General features: G+C 57.7%; 1 protein-coding gene across 2 annotated transcripts in view; it reads left to right on the top strand.

The window, feature by feature from the left end:
* Window positions 1-5,631: 5,631 nt before the first annotated feature.
* TENT4A (terminal nucleotidyltransferase 4A) overlaps window positions 5,632-20,761 on the top strand; it is a 43,065-nt gene continuing 27,935 nt past the window's right edge. For both annotated transcript variants that reach the window (XM_021076642.2, XM_021076643.2), the window contains exon 1: window positions 5,632-6,542. In XM_021076642.2, coding sequence (XP_020932301.2) covers window positions 5,815-6,542 — 728 coding nt within the window. In that variant the 5' untranslated portion in view covers window positions 5,632-5,814. The remainder of the gene's footprint in view (window positions 6,543-20,761) is intronic.

Here is a 20,761-nt window from a genome sequence, read left to right as displayed (position 1 = left end):
TTCCACATGCCGTGAGTATGGAAATAAAAGAAAAAATAGGAGTTCCTATTGTGGCTCAGTGGGTGAAGAACCTAACACATCGTCTGTGAGGATGTGGATTCAATCCCTGGCCTTGCTCAGGGGCTTAAGGATCTAGCATAGCTGCAGTGGCGTAGGTGTGTTGCTGTGGCTGTGGTATAGGCCTGCGGCTGTAGCTCTGATTCAACCCCTAGCCTGGGAACTTCTGTATACCCCAGGCGTGGCTGTAAAAAAATAAAACAAAACAAAGAAAATGATAAATAAAAAATACATTAATACCTAAATAAAAAATAAAAACTTTGGAGGGTACAAATCAACCCGTTGCAGTATATAGACTTTAGGGGAAAAATCAACCCATTAAAATTTTTATAAGATGATCAAAGCTATTTATTATGGATCAGATATTTGATACTAAGTTATTGTTACTAATACCTTGATGGGATAATATCATGGTTGTGTATGACAACAAGTATGTGTATAACTTAGAAATATACCCTGAAGTATTTATGGAAGAGATTATTATCTGGGGCCTGCTTCAACATATCTGGGAGGGAAGAAAGTGGGTGAGGATATTAGTGAACGAACTTGACCACAAGTCGATAATTGTGGAATCTGGGTAATGAGTATGTAAGGGTTCATGATACATATTCTCTCTACTGTTGTGTATGTCTGACAATTTTTGTGATTAGTAATAAGAGGAGGATTATTCATTTTACAGAAAAACTCACCCCAACAATTTCCTTTAATAAGCACTTAAAACTTTCCAAAAGTTCAGCACTCACCTCTGCAGGAACACAGATTTTTGGAGAAAAATCTCTCCCCCAAACACGGAGTCCCCAGGGCACAGCGCAGGTACGTTGCTCTTTCTCTCTCCCCTCTCTTTTTGCCTGATCACATTATTTGCTTCCCAGCGACCGGAGGTTGCCCACAAGCTATGGGCAACCCACTGACTCCCCTAGTCTGGCTCTCACTGTACAGTAGCAGTTTCTGGATTACTTGCTGTATCAAGGTGTATTCTGCAGCAGGGCATGGCTGTGCAGAAGATGCTTCCACAGGTAAGGGAGGCCTCACCTTGGACACCCAGGGGAGGGAGAGGGAGGCCTCACCTTGGACACCCCAGGAGAGGGAGGCTATGGTGTGGTTGATTCTGCTGCTCAGCGAAGCACCAAGGCACTTCTTTGCCTTGTTCTGCTCGGCCCCCAGGGTACTGGTCATCTCTCTTCTGGCCTCAAGGTGGCTGCAGCGGTGCCTAGCATCCTGTGCAGATATGACTGTGTCCTGCGGTGAAGAGGGAGTCTCCTCTTGGGTGCCTCTTTTATATTCATAGGGGTCCCCGCAGCCTTTCCTGCATTTAGCCAGCATAGCTGATTCTTGCACAGGTAGTCCGTGAAACACACCTTGGAAACCATTTGTTCATGAAAACAAATCACTAAAACCATAATGTAATCTCAAATGTTCCTTCTCCTCTAATATCAGGAGAGAGAGGGGCATGGGTTTTGGCGGGAAGGGGTACATGCTGGGCTTAGCCTTGAAAATTGATAAGCGAAGAGAAAGCCTTCCCCTGCCCAGAGTCTCAGAGACTGCATTTTGACCTCAGTATTTTTTCTTTTTTCTTTTCAGGGCATATGGATATTCCCAGGCTAGGGGTTGAATCAGAGCTACAGTGGCTGGCCTACACCACAGCCACAGCAACACGGGATCCAAGCTGCATCTATGACCTACGCCACAGCTCACGGTAACGTCAGAACTTTAACCCATTGAGTGGGGCCAGGGATCAAACCCGAAACCTCATGGATCCTAGTCGGGTTCGTTTCTGCTGCCCCAGAATGGGAACTTCCCAGTACCGTTTCTTGATTTACATAGAGAAATATATTGCTTCTAATTTACATAAAAGATTTGTGATCAAATGCATAAATAACAAAATCCAGATATAATAACAAAAAGTTGACTGATGGGTGATGAATCCAACTAAAAGGCTTGGCTAGAACCGAGGAGGCCATGGATGGATGGATGGGTGGGTGGGTGGGAAGCTTACAAGGCTGAAAACACATCAACAATGACAACCTGTGTCTTAGATCCCGGAAGCTCGGCAACTGCCTGCTTTCATTCCCGTTGGGTCATCGAGGCTACCATCGGTCACCCCGCCAAGGTCTACTGAGGACCTGTCATGTGCCAGACACAGTGCTCGAGCTGGCCCGCAGCAGGGAAAAGGAGAGAGAAAAATTCTCCTTGTGAAGCTTCCATGCCAGTAGGGCGAGGGGACACAGATGATAAAGGTAAACAGAATTAGATTAGCTGGCATGGTCGTTTGAATTATGTCCCCTCAAAGACACATTTAAACCCTAACCCTGGGTACCAGTAGAATGTAACCTTATTTGGAAGTAGGGTCTTTGCAGATGTAGGCAAGTTAAGATGAGGTCAATAGTATGAGCCCTAATCCAATAGAATCAGTACCTTTATAAGAAGAAGAGACACAGGGGAAACTCCACGCAGTGACAGAGGCAGACATTGGAGCGAGGTACCTACAAGCCAAGGGACAGGAAGAATTGCTGGCAACACCATAAGATAAGGTGAGTTTCTCCCCTGGAGCCCGTGGAGAAAGCCTGGCCCTGGAGAGAGCTTGATTTCAGGCTTTTGGCCTCCAGGAGGGTGAGAGAATGAATTTCTGTTGTTTTAAGCCATTGGGTTTAGGGTATTTTGTTATGTAGCCCTAGGAAACTAAAAGAGATGAATGCCAACAAAAATAAAGCAGGGAAGAGAAGTAGGGAGTGTTGAGGGTTAGGCTGGTAGTTGAAATAGAGCCACTTGGAAGTCCTGACTAAGACGTGAGAGTGGAGACAGACATCTGGCGGAGGAGCATCCCAGGCAGATGGAACAGCAAGAGCAAAGGCCCTGCGGTAGGTGTGTGTCTGCTGGCTTGTGCCTTGAGCAGGCTTGGTTGAGGACCAGACCATGTAGGGACTTGGAGGTCAGAGCAAGGCTGTGAGAAAGCAAGCCACCAGGGGGCTTTGAGCAGAAAAAGTGGCCTGATCTGATTTTAAAGAAAACCAACACTTTCTTTTTTTCAAAGGAAAACTCAAGTGGGAGACCACACCAGAGGGCGTAAGAATGGAATGTGGGGAACCTGCTAGGAGGCACAGTTTTCTGTTTTGGTTTTGCCTTTTCTAGGGCTGCTCCCGCGGCATATGGAGGTTCCCAAGCTAGGGGCTGAATTAGAGCTGTAGCCACTGGCCTACACCACAGCCACAGCAACCTGGGATCCGAGCCACATCTGTGACCTACACCACAGCTCACGGCAACACTGGATCCTTAACCCACTGAGTGTGGCCAGGGATAGAACCCGCAACCTCATGGTTCCTAGTCAGATTTGTTACCCACTGAGCCACAACGGGAACTCCGAAGGCATAGTTCTAAACAGGCTAAAAATATTGGTGGCTTGCAGGGAGTACAGGTGCAGGAAGAGTAGCTGTAGGGGTTTGGCTGTTGCTGGCAGGTGAGGCCAAGAGGGTGTACTGGTTATGGAGAGAGGAGGCTGGGATGACCCCGGGGATTTTGGCCTGAGTCAACAGAAGCAAAGACTTCCAGAGTAACGACTGTTTGACTGGTTTGGGTATCATTTTCTGCACTTTATTTGACTGAACATGTTCTAACTATAATTTACCAAAAAAAAAAAAAAAAAAAAAAAGAGTCTGAACTGAAATAATTCACTTTCATCAAGTAACACCATTCGGCAAAAAACCATAGCATGCAATACATGGATGTTTCATTTTGGTCTGATGTTTGAGGTGTCCAGCACGTAGCAAATGTCTACTCAGCTCTGATACAGGCGAGGAAGAGACGAAAACACGCTTTGCATATGCACACCGACCTATATGGAATGACTGGCCACCCGGACCTGCTGTATAGAGAACTCTACCCAATATTCTGCGATAATCTATATGGGAAAATAACCTGCAAAAGAACGTGTGTGTATATACACAGCTGAATCACTTCTTTGTACAGCAGAAATTATCACAACATCGTAAATCAACTATACAATAAAACTTTAGTTTAAAAAAACCCAGCCTCGCTCCGAAGGAATGGCGCCCAGGCGCTGTGGGAGAAAGGCAAACAGCTTCAGGGCCCTGGCTGGGTTCCTCGCGGCCGCCTGGCTCGGGAATGCATTCCCCGGCTCAGGCTCCGGCTCGGACCAGGACGGGTGGGGCCCAGGCTGCGGGCACGCAGTCTAGGCTCCCTCCCAGTGGCACAAGCAGATTTGCCCTGGACTCCACAGAATGTACAGTTAGCGTGGCATTCCAAACAATACTATTGGCAAACCTGGCTCAGGGCACCCGCTGGACCCTGGGAACCCAAAAAGCAGACAGCTGGACAATTCTCTAATGAATCCTGCGGACCCTGTGCCAGCTTGAATAATCAAGGCCACTGGGCCCGACACCCAAGTGCTCGGGCTGTTTCTCAGATGGGCAGCACTGCCAAGCTCGCACAGTGAGCCAAGGGGACAGTTCGAACTTCATCTTCTGCATAGAAAATCATGTTTAAAGGGGAACAAGAAGCCGGCAGAGAAGGGTTCTGCCTGACCATTCCCGGATTCCGCTCGGGGCAGCGGTATCAGGGACCGGCGCTGCCCAGGCCGCAGGGTGTGGGACCTACTCCTTCGGGAGGACGCCGGCGAGCACGTGGGCAGGGGCGGGCACGAGTGACCGCAGCGTGACCGGCTGCACAGAGGACTCCGATGGGCAGCAGGGGTCTTGGGGCGTTTGTGTTCTTTCCTTGGAGCGGCGACGGTACCGCTCCAGCCGCCTACGGGGGGGGGCCGGCCGGCTTTGCTGGCGGAGGGCGCGGCACCCGCCCGGCGGCACGGAAACTTCCACCGGCGGCGCCGGGCCCTGCGCACGCGCAGCGGGGCCCGGGGCCCCGGCCCCAGCGCGCATGTCTCCACGCCTCGGCCCGTGCGCGGCGACGGGAGGTGGGGCCGGCGGAGCGCCCCGGGGTTTCTCCCTGCCCCGCCGCAGCCCAGTCTGGTCTAGAAAGGCCCGGGCCGCCGTCGCTGCCCCCGTCCGGCCCCTCCCAGTCGCGTATCCTTCCGACGCGGTGCCCTCCGCCCTCGCGGAGCAGCACCCAGCACGCAGGCGCGGTAACCTAGGCGGCGGTGTCTAGTGAGGATTTGAAATCGGCCGCGCGTGCGCAGTGGCGGCCCGGCCCCGGCGAGGGAGGCCGCGCTTCCTCCCCGCCCGCCCCCGCCCCGCTGCCTCCCCGCCCCTCATTGGAGCGGAGGTGGCGGCGCCCCCTCCTTCCCCCGCGCCCAGTCGCCGCCGAGAGTGTCTTTTCGCCGCCGCCGCCGCCGCTGCTGCAGGGGTGCGGAGCGAGCGTGACCGAGGGCCCGGCGCACGGCGGCGGCCCTCTCGCGGGTCCCGGGCCGCGCTGCGCCTGGGCCCGCCCCCTCGGCCGGGCCGCCCGCCCCCTCCGATGGCCTCTCCCGCCGGCCCGTGTGGAACGCCGCCGCCGCCGCGGCCCCCGCGCCCGCCCCGAGCCGCGTGAAGGGAGCGCGACAGGCCCGAGCAGCCCGCCGCGGCCTGCCCGGGCCCCGCCAGGCCGCCGCGACCGGACCCCGACGGGAGCCGCCGCCGCCGCCGCCGCCGCCTGCCGGCCCGAGCCGCGGCGCAGGCCCGCCCGCCCGTCCGTCCGCGGCCCGTCCGTCCGTCCGTGCGCGGCGCGGCGCGGCCGGGGCTCAGGGCGCGGCGGGGGCGGGGCCGCGGCGGGGCGGGCGGGCGCGCGGGCCCGCGAGGCGGCGCGTGGATGGATCCGCGCGTGGCCTGGATCCAGCCCGAGCAGAAGGGGCCGGCCAATGCCCTGTGGATGCAGATCTGGGAGACCTCGCAGGGCGTGGGCCGCGGCGGCTCGGGCTTCGCGTCCTACTTCTGCCTCAACTCGCCCGCGCTGGACACGGCGGCCGCGGCGGGGGCAGCCGGGCTGGGCGGCGGCGGCGGCGGCGGCGGCGGCCTGGCGGGGCCGGCGCTGCCCGCCGCGTCGCCCCCGCCGCCCGCGCCGGGCCCCGCCGCGCTGCCCCCCGCGCTGCTGACCGCGCTCGGGCCCGCGGCCGAGGGCGCCCGGCGCCTGCACAAGTCGCCGTCGCTGTCGTCGTCGTCGTCTTCCTCGTCCAACGCCGAGTCGGGCACCGAGAGCCCCGGCTGCTCCTCGTCGTCCTCGAGCAGCGCCTCGCTCGGCCGGGCGGGCGGCGGCCGCGGCGGCGCCTTCTTCCACTTCGCGGACGGCCCTCCGAGCGCCCCCGGCGCGGCCAACGGGCACCCCGGGCCGCGCGGCCCCGCGCCGGCCGGCTCCCCGCCGCAGCACCAGTTCCACCCGGGCCGCCGGAAACGCGAGAACAAGGCCAGCACGTACGGCCTCAACTACCTGCTGTCTGGCAGCCGCGCGGCCGCGCTGAGCGGAGGGGGCGGCCCCGGGCCCCAGGCCCCGCGGCCCGGCACGCCGTGGAAGAGCCGCGCGTACAGCCCGGGCATCCAGGGGTGAGTGCGCGCGGCGCGGCGCGGGGACCGGGGAGGGGGCGGGGGCCGGAGCCCCGCGTGGGCACCCGGGCCAGGCCCGGCGCGCCATCCCGCCGCGGGGTCGGTCCCCGGGCCGCGCCGCGGGTGCACCGACGTCCCGTCCCGGCTCCCGGGTTATTTCGAGGTGGATGCTGGAGGCCCAGGTGCAACTCTGCCCTGAGGTTTTACGTTGATTTTTGTTTATTTCAACTTAAAACTGTTTTCAAAAACGAGTGCTGTGTCCGGATGCTAGAATGACCGGTGCTGCTAGAAAGAGGCCGCTGAATCCGACTTGTGCAGCTGTTTTCCTTTTCTCGCCGGCGAAACTGGAGCGGACGTCGGATACTTTCCCTCTCGCGCCCCCCTCCCCCCCCCGGACAGGTTAGGGACCTCTTGTCAAAGTGGCCTGCAGATAGGTGTGGCGTTTTGTGTTAAGTTCCAGAGCATTTTGGGATTGCCGGCAACCTGAATCGAATTGAAAGTGAATGTTTGTTAAATGGGAACTTTTCTTGTTTTCTCTGAGAAAATCCATTTAAAAGATGACTAGGTTTTTGGTAGCGCTACAGTTCAGCAACAGCGAATTTAAATGATTTAAAGCTTACATGTTATGCTTTAATTTTGTGCTGAAATGGACAAATAGCATCATGTGCATCTGTTTTTAAAGAATAAACTAATAGCATGTGAAGAAAGAAAACATTTGCAGCACATACCTATCCGGAAAGTGTCATCTCTATTTCAGTGTTTCCACGTCAGTCTAGAGGGGGGTTGACGTTCCACTTAGGGTTACTGCAGTCACGCATCCATAAAGTTGGTGAGTTGAAGCCGCTCAGGTGGGAGTGCTACCTACCCAGCCCCGTTGCCTTCCTGTGCTTTTTTGAGCACCTGGAGACAAGGTAGTTGTATCTAGGTTTTATGTCAGTATTTCAGGACTTAGGTCAGAAACTTCACTTTCCTTGCATGGTCACATGCTGATTTAAAGGGCACTTAAGAATTTGCCAGGGTGTGTTAGGATTGGGAAACATGAGGCTTATAAATCCCACAGTGTCTAGGTGTGGCTGTTAATTTCTTAAAGTAACTTTTTCTCTCATAGGTCTGTTTCTTCTCATGTGAAGTATGTTTGTAGAACTCTTAAGATGATACTACTTAAAAGTGTGTGGGATACACAGTAATAGTTCTGTGTTCTGCAACTTGTTTCACCTGTGTGGGTTGGGAGTGTTACTTTCTTAAGCTCCCTGAAGCCTGAGCGCCCCTTCAGCCCCAGGTAGGAGCCTGGTCTCCTCCCCCTTCTGCCTGGGCTTCTTACTTGTAGGACTTGCAGAGAAGAGGTGGCCAGGCGCAGTTGCTTGATGTATGGCCTTGGGGGGACCTGTAGGTCTCAGCTTGTCATGGAAGTTGTGCTGACTCTGTGTCACTTTAGGAAAGGAGGGGATATGTGGTCTTTGCTTGTCAAGCATTTTTGGGCCCAGGCCGTCTGGAGTCCCCCTTCTTCCTTTCACGAGCTTGTAGCAGCGGCAGACTAAGCTCTTGTGCAACTTGCCCAGGTTCTGGAAGCTCCTTCCTCACCTGTTGGTCTCCAGGAAGCCTCAGTTGTCCTTAGGCTGCCGGTTGCTTTTCTTGGTCAATGAGCCCACTTCCTGCCAGGTGCTGTGCTGGGGTCCAGGGGAGGGGTCGGTGTGGGAGGCACACAGCCTCAGGACCCTGACTCAGAAACCCGGTCCTGATCGGCGAGTATCCCTGCCCCGACTGCCAGACCCAGTGCGCATGAGCACCGACCCTTGGGGCGGGCGGGGGGGGGGCTGCCCTCATCCATCACCTGCATCAGGCTCGTCTGGTCTCTTATTACCGAGGCCTTCTCACCCTCACGCGGCTGCCCTCATCTCCCGCTGGGTCCCTCATGGAGCCCGAGGTGGCGTCTCTCAGCATCCAGGCCCCTTTGGACCTGCCCTGGCACTGCCAGTGGGCTGCTCCCCTCTGCCGGGAACCAACCCCGTGATGGCACCTCCCTGGTCCCGCGGAGGTTAGAGATCAGGGCACACTGTGCCTCTGGGCCCTGCCTGGGGGTCTCACCCCTCCACCCCCGCCAGCCTGTTAGCACTTGGCTTGGCAGCCCTGTGGTGTAGGGCTGAAGAGGGGGCTCTGAAGCAGCAGGAATTCCTCGTTTCCGCCCACCTAGCTGGGGGCTCTGCTCCTTCTTCTCTTCACCAGCCGCCCTTCCTTGCCTGCCTCTGCGGGTGGCCCTGGGGCTGTCTGCTTTCTGCCATCCCTGCCTGGAGGGGGGCCTGCTGGGTTGCCTGCCCTGTGCCCCCCCCGCCCCCCGTCTGCTTGGCAGACGGCCCATTTAGAAGGGCAGGGAGGGGTGCTGGGGAACCCGTGTCGAGCTGGGGCGCTCCCGTCCCTAACGAGCGTTTCCACAGGGCCCGCCGGGCTCATGGGAACTCACCCTTTGGTATCGAGGAAGCCTGTTCGTGGAACTTGCTCCAGGCCGCAGCTCACCCAGAGTGATGAGTGTCTTTCTGCTCCTGGCTTAGAAAGGGAAGGACTGAGGGGAGAGCGCCCCCAGCCCAGCAGCAGAAGAGACTCACATTGACGGGGAGTTGCCCGGCCTGGATAACCTCAGGACTGGTGTTTCTGGAAAGACAGTGCCTGCAAGCCCGTGGGAAAGGCTGGGCAGTTGCTGGCGTGCTGGGCGTTGGTAGCATCAGCAGAACCCATTTGGGCCTTTGCCTGGTGGCCCTTGGAGCAGCTGCCACTTTTCTTTCCTGGGGAGGCTTCTGCCCTTGGACACTGCCTGGAGGCCGCCTTGTGGGATGGGCCGCCTGGGTTCACCCCTGAGTGAGATGAAGATGCCGCAGGTGAAAGCAGGCAAGAGTCAGCGTCAGGCCCTTCAGAGTGGAGACGGTCCACGTGCTGGCTTGGGGGCTGCCGTTGGTGCTCGTTCTTTGTCTGTTTGGGGGTTGAACTCTCAGACTTTGGTTTTGGGCGCCGTGCTCTGCACCTGGGCTCCCGACCGGAGCTGCAGGACAGGCGTACGGCCGTGGGCGCATCCTGGCCCCTGGCTCTGGCCCCTTCCCCCACCCCTCACCTCCTGATCCTGCAGGACCTTGTGCCTTTGCCCTGGTCGGTGTCAGCAGCCTCAGAAACCTTCCCAGATGAAAGACAAAGGTGAGAGTGGGAGCGTGGCCCTCAGATACTCCACCATGTCCCTCCTGGTGCCCCGCAGGTCCCCAGAAGAGTGTATGGGGGCGAGAAAGAGCCCAGCGTCCAGGACGGTGCCCGCGGTTCTGCCCTGGTCAGGGCTCTGTCGGGAGTTGGTCCTCTTGGGTCTGTCCACAGGGTGCGGGGCCACGTGCCACAGCATCTTCCCTGTAGGTCCCTTGATGCTTCATGCTGACGTTTTTTTCTCCCCAAAGGAATTCCTATAGCCTGAAGCTGGTGCGAAACCAGTGGATGTCACGTGGGTGTGGTCAGCCACAGCCGGCAGGGCAGGGCCGGCCTGGCTTCGTCCTAACTCTTTCCTCCTTTCCCCTGCGAGTCGGCGCTGGGCGAGGGCTCCGGTCCCACCTCTCCCTCTGTGGCCTGACTTGGCTCTACCTGAAGTCCGACCAGCTGCCTTCTCCGGCTCTTCCTTGGAAAAGGCCTGGCAGGACCCACCACGGACCCTAGCTGTCCTCTCTCTCATCCCCGTCCCTTCCTGCAGACGGCCCGGGATGCACAGGAGGGGTGGCTGTGAGCTCTGCCAAGAAAGGTGATGGTGGCACAGGAGCCTTGTTTGCTGCAGGTTCGTCCTTGGGGACCCAAGGGTGTGCGGCTGTAGCGGGAAGCAGGGCTGCTGCACCGGCGGTGAAGTGAGCTCCCACTCAGACACGCCCACCTGGCAGTAGTAGCATCATCACTGTTGGCATCGCCATTCCTGCCCATCGCGCCCTGGCCAGTCTCTGCAAAGTGACGTTGAAAATTTAGCGTGGGATGCTGGCTGTGACAGAGCTGGGGCGAGTGGTCCCTGGTCCCTGGTCAAGGAGGTAGGACAGCGGACACTCAGGGAAGGGGCTGCAAGGAGGGGGAGCAGGGCAGGCCCTGAGAGTGGACGGTCAGGATGTTAAACAGCCTGGCAGCCTGGCCGGGTCGGGGTTGGGTGGGGCGGGGGGCTCAAATGATTCTGCAGGAAGTGGCCTTACTGCTCCTGCTGCGGAGGTCAGGGTGGGTGAAGAGGGTCGGCCCGCTGCTGTGAGCTCGGGATGGGAAAGCAGGGCCCAGGCAGGGCCGTCTGCTGCTGCCCAGGAGTAACACGTGGTTGCAACTTAAGGCTTTTAAAAGTGATTTTTAAGTGGTATTTTAAACTAAAAAAGGTGTTCATAATTTGAAGATTTGTGTTTCCAAGTAAAGTCTCAGACCTTTTGGTCTCTGTTTACTATGAAATTTTGGTCCCCTTTTAAGTGGATTCACGTAAACGGAAGGAGGGATCGTAATTTCCCTTGAAAAATGAGACTTTTGTGCCGTGGTTAGGTGTTTCTGGTTTAGAATGTGGTTTTTTGGTGGTAGAGTAAAAGAGCGTTTTAGTAAACAAACAAAATCCTGTGATGGTTAAATTCAGAAACCAGATTTTGCTGATGCAGCTCAGCAGTCGGCCGGCTGGAGGGGGTGCCGGCTCCTGCTAACTAGAGTCACAGGAGATGGTTTTAAGTCACGGTGTCGGCTGAAAACTGCCACCGGCTATGGTCAGCTTGGCTGGGCGTCTTCTCCCGCAAGGCTGCCGGGCGAGCACGGCCCCTCAGGAAGGGCAGGTAGCTGGTCTCGGTTGTGGGGACAGACGCCCCCAGTGTGAAGAGCCTCCCAGTGAGGCGGTCGGGGTGCATCTCCCTGCTGGCTTGGGGTTTGCACTGAGATTCCCATGCTGTACCCATCGGTTGCTGCTGTATAACAAATGTCCACAGACTCAGTGGCCCTAGAATGGCACTCTTTGCGTGTCTGTCTCATGGTTCCTCGGGTTGGAGGTTGGGGACGGAGCTGGGTGCCCTGCCCAGCTGAAGTCGAGGGGGTGGCCGCCGCGTTCTCAGCAGGAGCGCCTTCCTGTTATTGGCACAATCTCGTTCTTTTGCAGTCATAGGACTGAGGTCCCCGATTTCTTGCTGGCTGCCAGCTGGGGCCTCTCTCAGCTCTTAAAGCCACCTGCATCCTTTGGCTCAAGGCCCTCCCATCTTCAGACTGGCAGCAGTGCTCTGAATCCGCGTCTGCCAGCCGGAGCAGCTTTCTGCTCTACGGGCTCTTGTGGTTGGGCCAGGTCCTCCCAGGTGACACAGTGTCGAGGGCACACGATAGTGCAGCACAGTCACAGGAGCGACGACAGTACGGTGGTGGCTGCAGGGTCTGGGGAGTCAGGTATGGAATCTCTGGGGGCTGCCTGTGGCGCATGCAGGTGCTCGGGAGGCCGGCTCTCTTCTGTGGGAAAACAGGCGACCGGAGGTTGTGTTTGCCTCTTCCAGCCCTTCTCTCCTGTGACTGGACCCCAGCCCACCACGGTGACTCTTGCCGATGGCTGGTCCTGTCGTGTCCTCTAGCTGGGTTGTCACCGCTGAACTCGGGGGCCACCAGAGTGGTTGTAGCTGAGTGCCTTTCTGTGCTTCTCTCTCTCTTCCCGGGCCTGTTCTTAAACTGTGTCATCTGGGAAAGGTTTACGTGAAAGCCGTGTGAATGCGTCTCTGAAACGACAGTGACAAGGCCCGTGCAGGAGGTGTCCCTGCACAGAGCAGCTCAGGAAAGGTGCCGCTCCTGTGCAGGAGAGGGTGGTTGGCATCCCATCCTGGCCGCCTTTGGGGTCCAGACACACAGACACGTGGCAGCGCATCTTGCTTTGCAGAAGGTCCTGCAGCACTTGTGCTGCCGTCCAGGTTGGGGGGGGGGGAGCATCTCCCGCCAAACCCCTGCTTCAGAGCACTGTCCCTTCCTGTGCAGTTACTGCTGCTCTTGAAAACTGACCACTGCCCTCCCGTGTCCCTTCTGGGAAGGAGGGGCTGTGTCCCAGGCTGCGTTCCCAGTGCCAAGCACTCCTGCCGCTGCTGAATAATAGTAGTGAGGGAGTGAGTGAAGGAAAGAAGAGAAGGGGAAATCTGGCAGCTTAGAGGAGCAGGTGAGGTGTGGCAAGTCTGCATAGTTTAAATAAAGCAAATGCTACAGTAACTTCCGTTGTTTGTCCTAGAATTTCTGAAGATTTGACTGCAAACTCTAAAGTTATTTAAATGCAGGTTAGGAGTTTTCTGGTGGCCCAGTGGTTGAGGACTCAGAATTGCCACCTCTGTGGCCCTGGTTCAGTCCTTGGCCTGGGAACCTCTCCCTGCCATGGGTGCGACCGAAACAATAAATATATAAATGCAGAATAAATTAAAATCTATTACAGCGTTTCTGCCCACTTTCCTGAACAGTATGGTTAAATCAGCTTCATGGAAGCCTTGCCGTGTAGAATGTAAAAACAGAACACCAAAAATCTGTGTTTGAGAGGCATCTTCATTCAGTTTTAACTGGTTTCCTTTTCTCATTGTAACGTTAACACCTGCTGTGAGCAGTCAGAAGCCTGGTGAGTGTCCTGTGACTAGTCCAGTGTCCTGGCCTGGGAGGCCTGTGCTCCCTTCGCTGGGGGGAGGCGGAAGCAGAGGTGGGCCCACCCTGGGGCTGGGCTGGGCTGGGCTCGGCTGGCACAGAGATTTATCCCCTGCACTGGCAGCGGAGGGTGTCTGGGTGGAGGGCTCTGAGGTTCCCATTGGTGGGGGTGGCGGGGGGGCCTTGGTTATCGGCAACAAGCCTGTGGATTGAGGGGGTGCTCTTCTTAATTCCCTAATCAGCTGCTCCACACACCCCTTTCAACGTCTCTGTGGCTTCAGATCAGAGCTAATCTCCTCACTGCCAGCTTGTGGAGGTAGGCACTTTCCAGCTTTCCTTGTCTGAAGGAGGTTCCAGACGACCTTAATCTTTCTGGGATCCTGGGAGTCTGAAGAACTGGCTGGGATGCGGGTGGTAAAGGACGGTGGAAAATCACATCGTGTGTGCGTTTCGTTGCCTTTGAGCCCTTTGTGTGGAAGCCGTTTGGCATCGGGAGGCCTGTGTGTGGCCTGGAGCTGGCATCTCGTGCAGCCTGGTTTCCGGCGGCGTTTGGCCGGTTTCCTCAAGGGTTCGGCCGTGAGCCTCCGTGCCCCGTGGAGCGGGGCTGTGCCGGCGCCCTGCAGGGCCCGGGAGACAGAGAGGAGGCGAGGCCTGGCGGTGTGTTGTCGTGTTGAGATCGGAAGCACACATCTCATTGCCACCGGCTGCAGACAGTGTCCCTGGTTTCAGGAGAGACTGCAGACGGGGGCGGGCGGCAGCGGGCACAGCTGGAGGCCCACCTGATGCTGTGGAAGTGCTTTCTCCCCTTGGAGCCAAGACACACTTTGCTATTTTTAAAAATGTAAACAGGGCCTGAGTCACGTGCTCTCCAGTTTGAAGGGAGAGCCAGGGTCCCCCCGTGTGTGTATCAGACGTGCCTGCGCCGCCCGCGGAACTGGACGAGCGCTGTTTGGGGTTTGGGTCTTGGGTGCCTGGCGTGGATGTTAGGTTATTTTTCCGGGCGCTGTGCAGCTTCGACACGTGTTTTGTGTACAGTGCAGAAAGCAGAAGCGGGGGCCGGGAGGGTCAGCACGAGGGCAGCGCCATCCGTGGACCGTTCCGTGGGGACGGAGGAGGCCTCGTTCGGGGCCGCCCAGCACGGCAGCCACCAGGCACGTGTGGCCACGGAGCCCTGGAAACGTGACTGATGGGACGGAGGAACTGGATTTTAATTGTCTCTCATTTTAGTTAAAATTTAAACGGGCCCATGTTCGGATGGCACTGAACTGCAGTAACTTGAGATTCCTGCGCGAACCGCAGTGCCTGATTCAGTAACTGCTGCCGGCGCAAGTCCACACTCAGACACCAAAGCTGTGTTCCTCAGCAGGTTACCCCTAGAAAGCTCTAGAATCATCTCTGAGCTCTAGTGGAAATCCTTTGCAGAGGCTGCTGTTTCAGCGACACAAGAGGCATAAATGGGTTCCTAGCCGGGGGTGCCAGGGACCAACCCTGGATGGCTGACCTCGGGTGTTGGGTCCAGCAGGCAGGGCTGGTGCCCGCCCCTCGGCACTGGCCGATGACCTGCTCGGCCTCTCCTGTCCCCTCGGGCTGCAGCGCAGGGGCTCCCGTGCGGGCTCGGCTTTCTGAATTCCCAGAGCAGCCCCCTGAAAGGGGCACCACTTCTCCTGTTCTGTGGGCAGAAGAGCAAAGCCTAGACTGGCTAATGTGGTCTGGCCAGAGGTGCTGCCCTTGGAAGAGGGTGTCGCTCTGACCTGGCAGCTGCACCGCCCCCTCCCTGGAAGCCAGCAGCTCACTCTGCTCACACCCTGTTCGAGTGTGCCCGGTGAGGGCCGTGGGCTTGTTCGTTTTCCTGCAGAGAGTGCGGACTGGGGCAGGGGCCTGGCTGGTGGCTTAAGGACAGACAGCGAGGTGACGGATGATGAAGGTGGGGTGGGAGGGCGCGGGGAGGCCCGGGGCCCAGAACCCAGTCCTGTTGCTGTAGTGCACGGAGTTCCTGCTTCCCCGGACATTCCAGAGCTGCCTGGGGGAAAGCTGTGGTGGAGAGCGCAGGACTCTACCATCTGGACGATTCTTAGAAGTCGCAGTTTATGAAAAATGCAGCATTTGATGAGTTGTTGACTTGCTGTTTTTCTGGAAGACAATTGAAGGCCCGAAAAGCAGGGCTGGCAGGTGTTTGCCCACTGCTTCCTTGGTGTGAGGCGCTGCCTTGGCTGCAGAGCCCACATTCTCCCGGAGCCTGTGGACAGCGCCTCATTTACAGGGAGGGCGGATGGAGTCTCCGTAGATGAAGCATCTTGCCTAAGGCGCAGCTGGAAGATAGAGAACTGGAGCCTCAACACAGGCCTGCTTGACGAGGAGGCCCGTGCGCGTGACCACTGCCCCCGTGGGAAGGGAGTTGGGGCGCGTGCATGAGAGCCAGAGGCAAGGGCCTGGTGGGTCCGCAGAGAGGGCAGCCTTGGCGCAAGGCAATTTAGAGCGTTTTGGTCGTTGATATCTTTTATAAATTTAAGCAAATAGATTTAAGAAATTGACGTATAAACTCTGAAATGATAAGTGACATAGAAAAGAGGGTATCTTGGGAGTTCCTGCCGTGGCGCAGCAGAAACGAATCCGACTAGGAACCACGAGGTTGAGGGTTTGATCCCTGGCCTCGCTTGGTGCATTAAGGATCTGGTATAGGTCACTAGCCTGGGAACTTCCATGTGCCGTGGGCACAGCCCTAAATAGACAAAAGACAAGTAAAATAAAAATATAAAAATTAAGAAAAGAGGGTATCTTGCCTGGTTTGTGAAATGCAGAGATTCTAAAGCATTGTTATAAGCCTTGTAGAAAAAAAGCAAATGATGATTCTAAGAGTTTGTGTCTCTCGAAGACCTTCTGACAAGGGGCCGACATGCGACCCTGAGAACAAGAGGGTGAATGGAAATAATGGGAAACTGAGACCAGATTTGAAAGAACGAGGACCTGTGAGAATTGTCGCAGGTTAAAGCCTGGAACGGAGGGCCGCCTGTGGAATTGGTACAGGTGCAAAGGGCCTCTTCGGATGGTTGGGAGGAAGCCCATGGGCAGTATGCGGGAGGCTGGGCTGGGGGAGCTGGCTCCGTGCCTGTAGCAGCTGGATGTTTCAGCTTTCCTTTGCGCCCATCAGAGGGGGGTCCTCAGTACTAATTTCCCTGGCTCTGCCGAGCCCTCGTCCCTCTACGTGCACCTGAGGCCCCCCGCCCTGGAGATGGAGGGGCTCTTGTCCCCTCCACAGTGCAGGAGAGGGCGTAGGTGCAGTGCCTGCCTCAGTGCCCAGGTGCCCGACCCCACAGCCCAGCTTCTTAAGCACTGGGCCCGCGGAGCAAAGGGGCTTGTCCGAAGTTGCATGGTAATAGGAAGACAGCACCTGCCCACGCTGCGTTCCAGGCTCCAGGTCAAGAGGAGGGACCCCTGGCTTTTCGGGAAGGGCTGCAGGCGCCGTGAATTCCTGCCCCAGTCTCAACAGTCGGGGCATCCCGAAGATGGACATCTTTGCCCGCATGTCCCCAAGAGGACCTGAGAGAGCTTCTTGCAGAGCCAGCAGGAGGCCCTGCTGCTGTCCCCCTGCAGCTCTTCTGGCTCCTTTGCCACAGCAAGCGCTGCGGGTGTGACCCCGTGCCTCTGCCTGCCTCTCTGTCTGCTCATTGCTTTGCAGTTAACTGCTTCTGAGAGTGCTTTGTGCTGATTCTTAAATAATGATACTGTTTTTATAAAACAGCTTTGTGTGTATTTGTTGGTAAAATGTAGACAGCTTAAAATCACTCAAGCCCCCACGCAGGAGTAAGTACAGGCCGGTCCGGTGACCGCCGTTGTAGCCACTTCTCTCAGCCGCGTGTGCACGGACACGTATGTTGATCAACAGAAACACTCCTGTTACAACTTACATTCTCCTCAAATCCCGTTTACTTAAAGTATTGATTTGGCCTGAAAGCGAACGTAGTATTCAAATAGAAATAATTGTTTCTGCCAACTAGTGTCCATGAGGATTCGGGTTCGATCCCTGCCCTCGCTCAGTGGGTTAAGGATCTGGCGTTGCCATGAGCTGTGGTGTAGGTCACAGATGCGGCTCGGATCCTGGGTTGTTGTGTCTGGCGTAGGCTGGCAGCTGCAGCTCTGCTTCTACCCCAGCCCAGAAACTTCCATATGACGCAGGTGCGGCCATTAAAAAAGAAATACTAGCTTCTAAGAGGTATTGCTGAGACCAAGAACATAAAAGATAGAAAACGGCATATGGCCAAGTGCAAAGAAAAGAGTGCGAGTTTTCACGCAGTCGCATCCGTGTGCTCACAGCCTCGGGGGCCGAGATGGCAGCCCTTGCCGTGGTCCGAGCTGTCCCCACCCCGATGCCGGGTGATGGTGTGGGGAAGTGGGACCTTAGGGCCTCATCCTGGGGTGCGCGTCCCTCTAAGGAAAGGCCAGCTTCCCTCGCTCTCCCTCCCCCACGTGAGGACCCAGTGTCATGACAGCGGTCGCAGGCCCGGAAGAGGGGCCTCACCGTAGCTCGGCCAGGCTGGAGCCCTGATCTTGAACTTGTCGCTCCCAGAACTTTGAGAAAGAAGTGCCTTTGGTTTCGGTGCCCGGGCTGCGGTGTCCCCTGACAGCGGCCCAGGCCCGTCAGAGGTCCTCCAGCTCCTGGCTTGCGTCATGCTGTCTGTCACCGCGAGTTGGCGCTTGGCTCTCTAGTCGTGACCACTACCACTTGCTGCGGTCTTGCTAGTGCCAGGCCCCTTCTAGACACTTTGTTGGGATTCATCCCATCCTCGTGCCAGCACCACGCGGAGGGTGTACCCTCAGCATCCTTGGGTTCCACATGAGGAAATAGGCCCAGGGCAGCCGAGGGCCCCTCGTGGTTGTGTGGCAGAAAGCTGATGGCCCTGCCGTCCCGGCTCCGCACAGAACACCACAGTTCGCAGTCATTAGTCTTTTTTGGGGGGTGGGGGCCCACCCATGGCATATGGAGGTTCCCAGGCTAGGGGTTGAATCAGAGCTGCAGCTGCCAGCCTACACCACAGCCACAGCAATGCGGGATCCGAGCCGTGCCTGCACCCTCCACCACAGCTTACGGTAACGCCGGATCCTTAACCCACTGAGCGAAGCCAGGGATCGAACCCTCATCCTCATGGATACTAGTTGGATTTGTTTCCGCTGTCCCATGACGGGAACTCCATGCAGTGATTGGTCTTGGTTCTGTATTTACACCGACTTTGTGCTTACTGCCGTGAGCCCAGTTGTGTTGTCTTGGCATGTGTATTGAGTAGTTGCATTTTTATTTTTTATTATTTTTTAATTTTTTATTTTCTTTTCAGGGCCACACCTGTGACATATGGAAGTTCCCAGGCTAGGGGTCAACTTGGAGCTGCAGCTGCCGGTCTACACCACAATCATAGCAGTGCCAGATCTGAGTCACATCTGTGGCCTACACCACAGCTCATGGCAATTCTGGATCCCTAACCCACTGAGCAAGGCCAGGAATTGAACCTGCATCCTCAAGGATGCTAGTCAGATTCTTAACTTGCTGAGCCACAAACTCTGGTAGTCACGTTTTTAAAGGCGGGCTTGTTGGTGCCGTGTTCCCTGCAGCCTGCCGTGTGCGTGAATAGCACACCTGCTTCGGAGTCTCAGCATCCTCCCCTTGCCTCTGGCTTTGACCGTTGTCAGGAATCTGGCAGGACTGATGCCGCTTCAGTGGAAGTGATCTCGGATGCCCGTCCGTCCGGGGCATCCCTCGCGCCCTCACCTGGTCCTTTGGGCAGCGGCGGCCCCACAGCAGCCTTCCTGGGCCACAGCTACCTGGCGCCCCCGCAGCCTGGCTCTGCCTTTTCCCTTGGGGCTGGTCCTCTGTTGGCTCTTGCAAGCGGCCTTGGTTTCATCGTCCTGGTGCAGGGCGGCCGCGTGGACAGCCGGACTCGGTTTGTCGCTCCTCACTGTCCGGCTTCCTTCAGTGGGCGCTGCGCAGGCTCTTGGCACCGCGGCTTCCTGACCTTGCCTGCTCAGCCCGTGTCCCTGCCGCATCCTTACCTAGATTTTCTGTGGCAGGAGGCACTGGAGTGGGTGTCCTGACCCCACGCTGGGCTGTGTCTTCACGGTGTCCTGGGCCCCCTCTTCTTCTCTCCCAGCTGTGCAGTGTACACAGGGTTGCTGGCCCGGCCTCTCTGCCGATGTGGCCGGACTGTATTCTGATCCATCCCTCCCTCTTCCCTGGAACTGTCCCTTTCAGGCCAGGCTGCAGGATTGAAAGGCTGCTGGGTTGGGCCAAGCCTTCAGGGACCCACTGGCCCCGGAGGGAGAGGAGCGTCTTGGAGCCAGTCGATGGGGGGTGGGCCACCTCGTTGGGGCCCAGGGTCCGTTCCGACATAGGCCGCCTCTCAGGGCTCAGCTCGCCTGGTCCCATCCTTGCCTGCTGCCGGGCTCTGAGCCTGGCCGTTGGCTTTGAACTCAGACTCGGGACAGGAGGCCCTCACTGCCGGTGTGTCAGCCTCAGGCTCCTGTGCTCTCGGCCGTGGCCCCAGGTTCGTCCCCTGCTCGCTGCAGGTCTGGCGTCTCCTTGCCCTTGTGTCTTGGCTGCAGCACCAGCTCTTGGGGAGGCTGGCGCAGGAGCCAGCCGGGGCCGCATTCGGCCTCTCCGTGTCGTCGGCTGTTTTTGGGCTTGACTCTGCTCCTCTGCCTCGCTCCTTTCTCCGGAGCCCGAGGCCCTCCCTGTCTGGCTCTCTGCGTGGCCGAGATCAGGACCGCGCCGTAGGTCGAGGCGACTAACCGTGCGGTGATGCCCCGTGTCTGCCCGCGGGAGCCGCACGCGTCCTTAGCCTTTAGATCCTTGCCCTTCTGTGCTTTGCCCGCCTCCCTCCCTCCCTCCTTTGATGTTTGCTGGTTTTCCAGCACCGTCGTGTTGTTCTTTTCCTGCAGTTCTTCTTTCTGGTGGTCTTGGTGGGGCCTTGGGAGGTTGGGGTGCTCTCCCTGGCGTCCCGTGCCGGAACCCGGAACCCCTCTGCTGGGACTTGAAGAGGCAGACACGTCTAGTGCCCGCGTGAGAGCTGGTTCCTCCTCTGCCCTGGATGGAGACAGTCCTGCTGATTCAGTGGGAGTAAAGCCGGAAAAGTCAGACCCGTGTGTGTGCTGCCGCGCTTAGACTTGGCGCTGACGTGCGTGCAGACGCAGGGCACCCAGGGCGGGGGGCTTTGAGTGCAGCCGACTCTCGGGTGCGTGACACCTGGTGTGGGGAGGCCCGGTGGGCGGCGAGTGCCTCTGTGGTCGCTTCTTCAGGCCGCATAGATCTACAGGCCACAGGCTCACCGAGTGCTTTGCCCGTCTTGGTGACGTGCACGGTGGCCGGCACGTCCTTCTCCGGGTGTGTCACACGCGGGCTTTCCTGCCCTGAGGGTCCTTGGGACGTCGCGTTCCCCAGGTCAGTCTCCGGGCCGGGGGAGGGGGTGCTGAGGCCCTGGGTCTGCAGGGCGAGGCGGGCCGGGCGGCCGATGGGGTGCGGGCAGTGTGCGCAGAGGGGCCCGAGCCCGCAGGTTCCAGGTCGCACGTGAGGCTCGGGCTACCTGTCAGCGCCGAGCCCGCCGTGAGCCGGGGAGGTGGCTGGTTCT

Source organism: Sus scrofa, chromosome 16, assembly GCF_054392235.1.
Source record: "Sus scrofa isolate SSC_HxYL_T2T_F1_AM1 chromosome 16, Sscrofa_HxYL_maternal_Yorkshire_Landrace_v2.0, whole genome shotgun sequence".
Taxonomy (NCBI): Eukaryota; Metazoa; Chordata; class Mammalia; order Artiodactyla; family Suidae; genus Sus; species Sus scrofa.
This window is presented reverse-complemented; position numbering and strand designations above follow the sequence as displayed.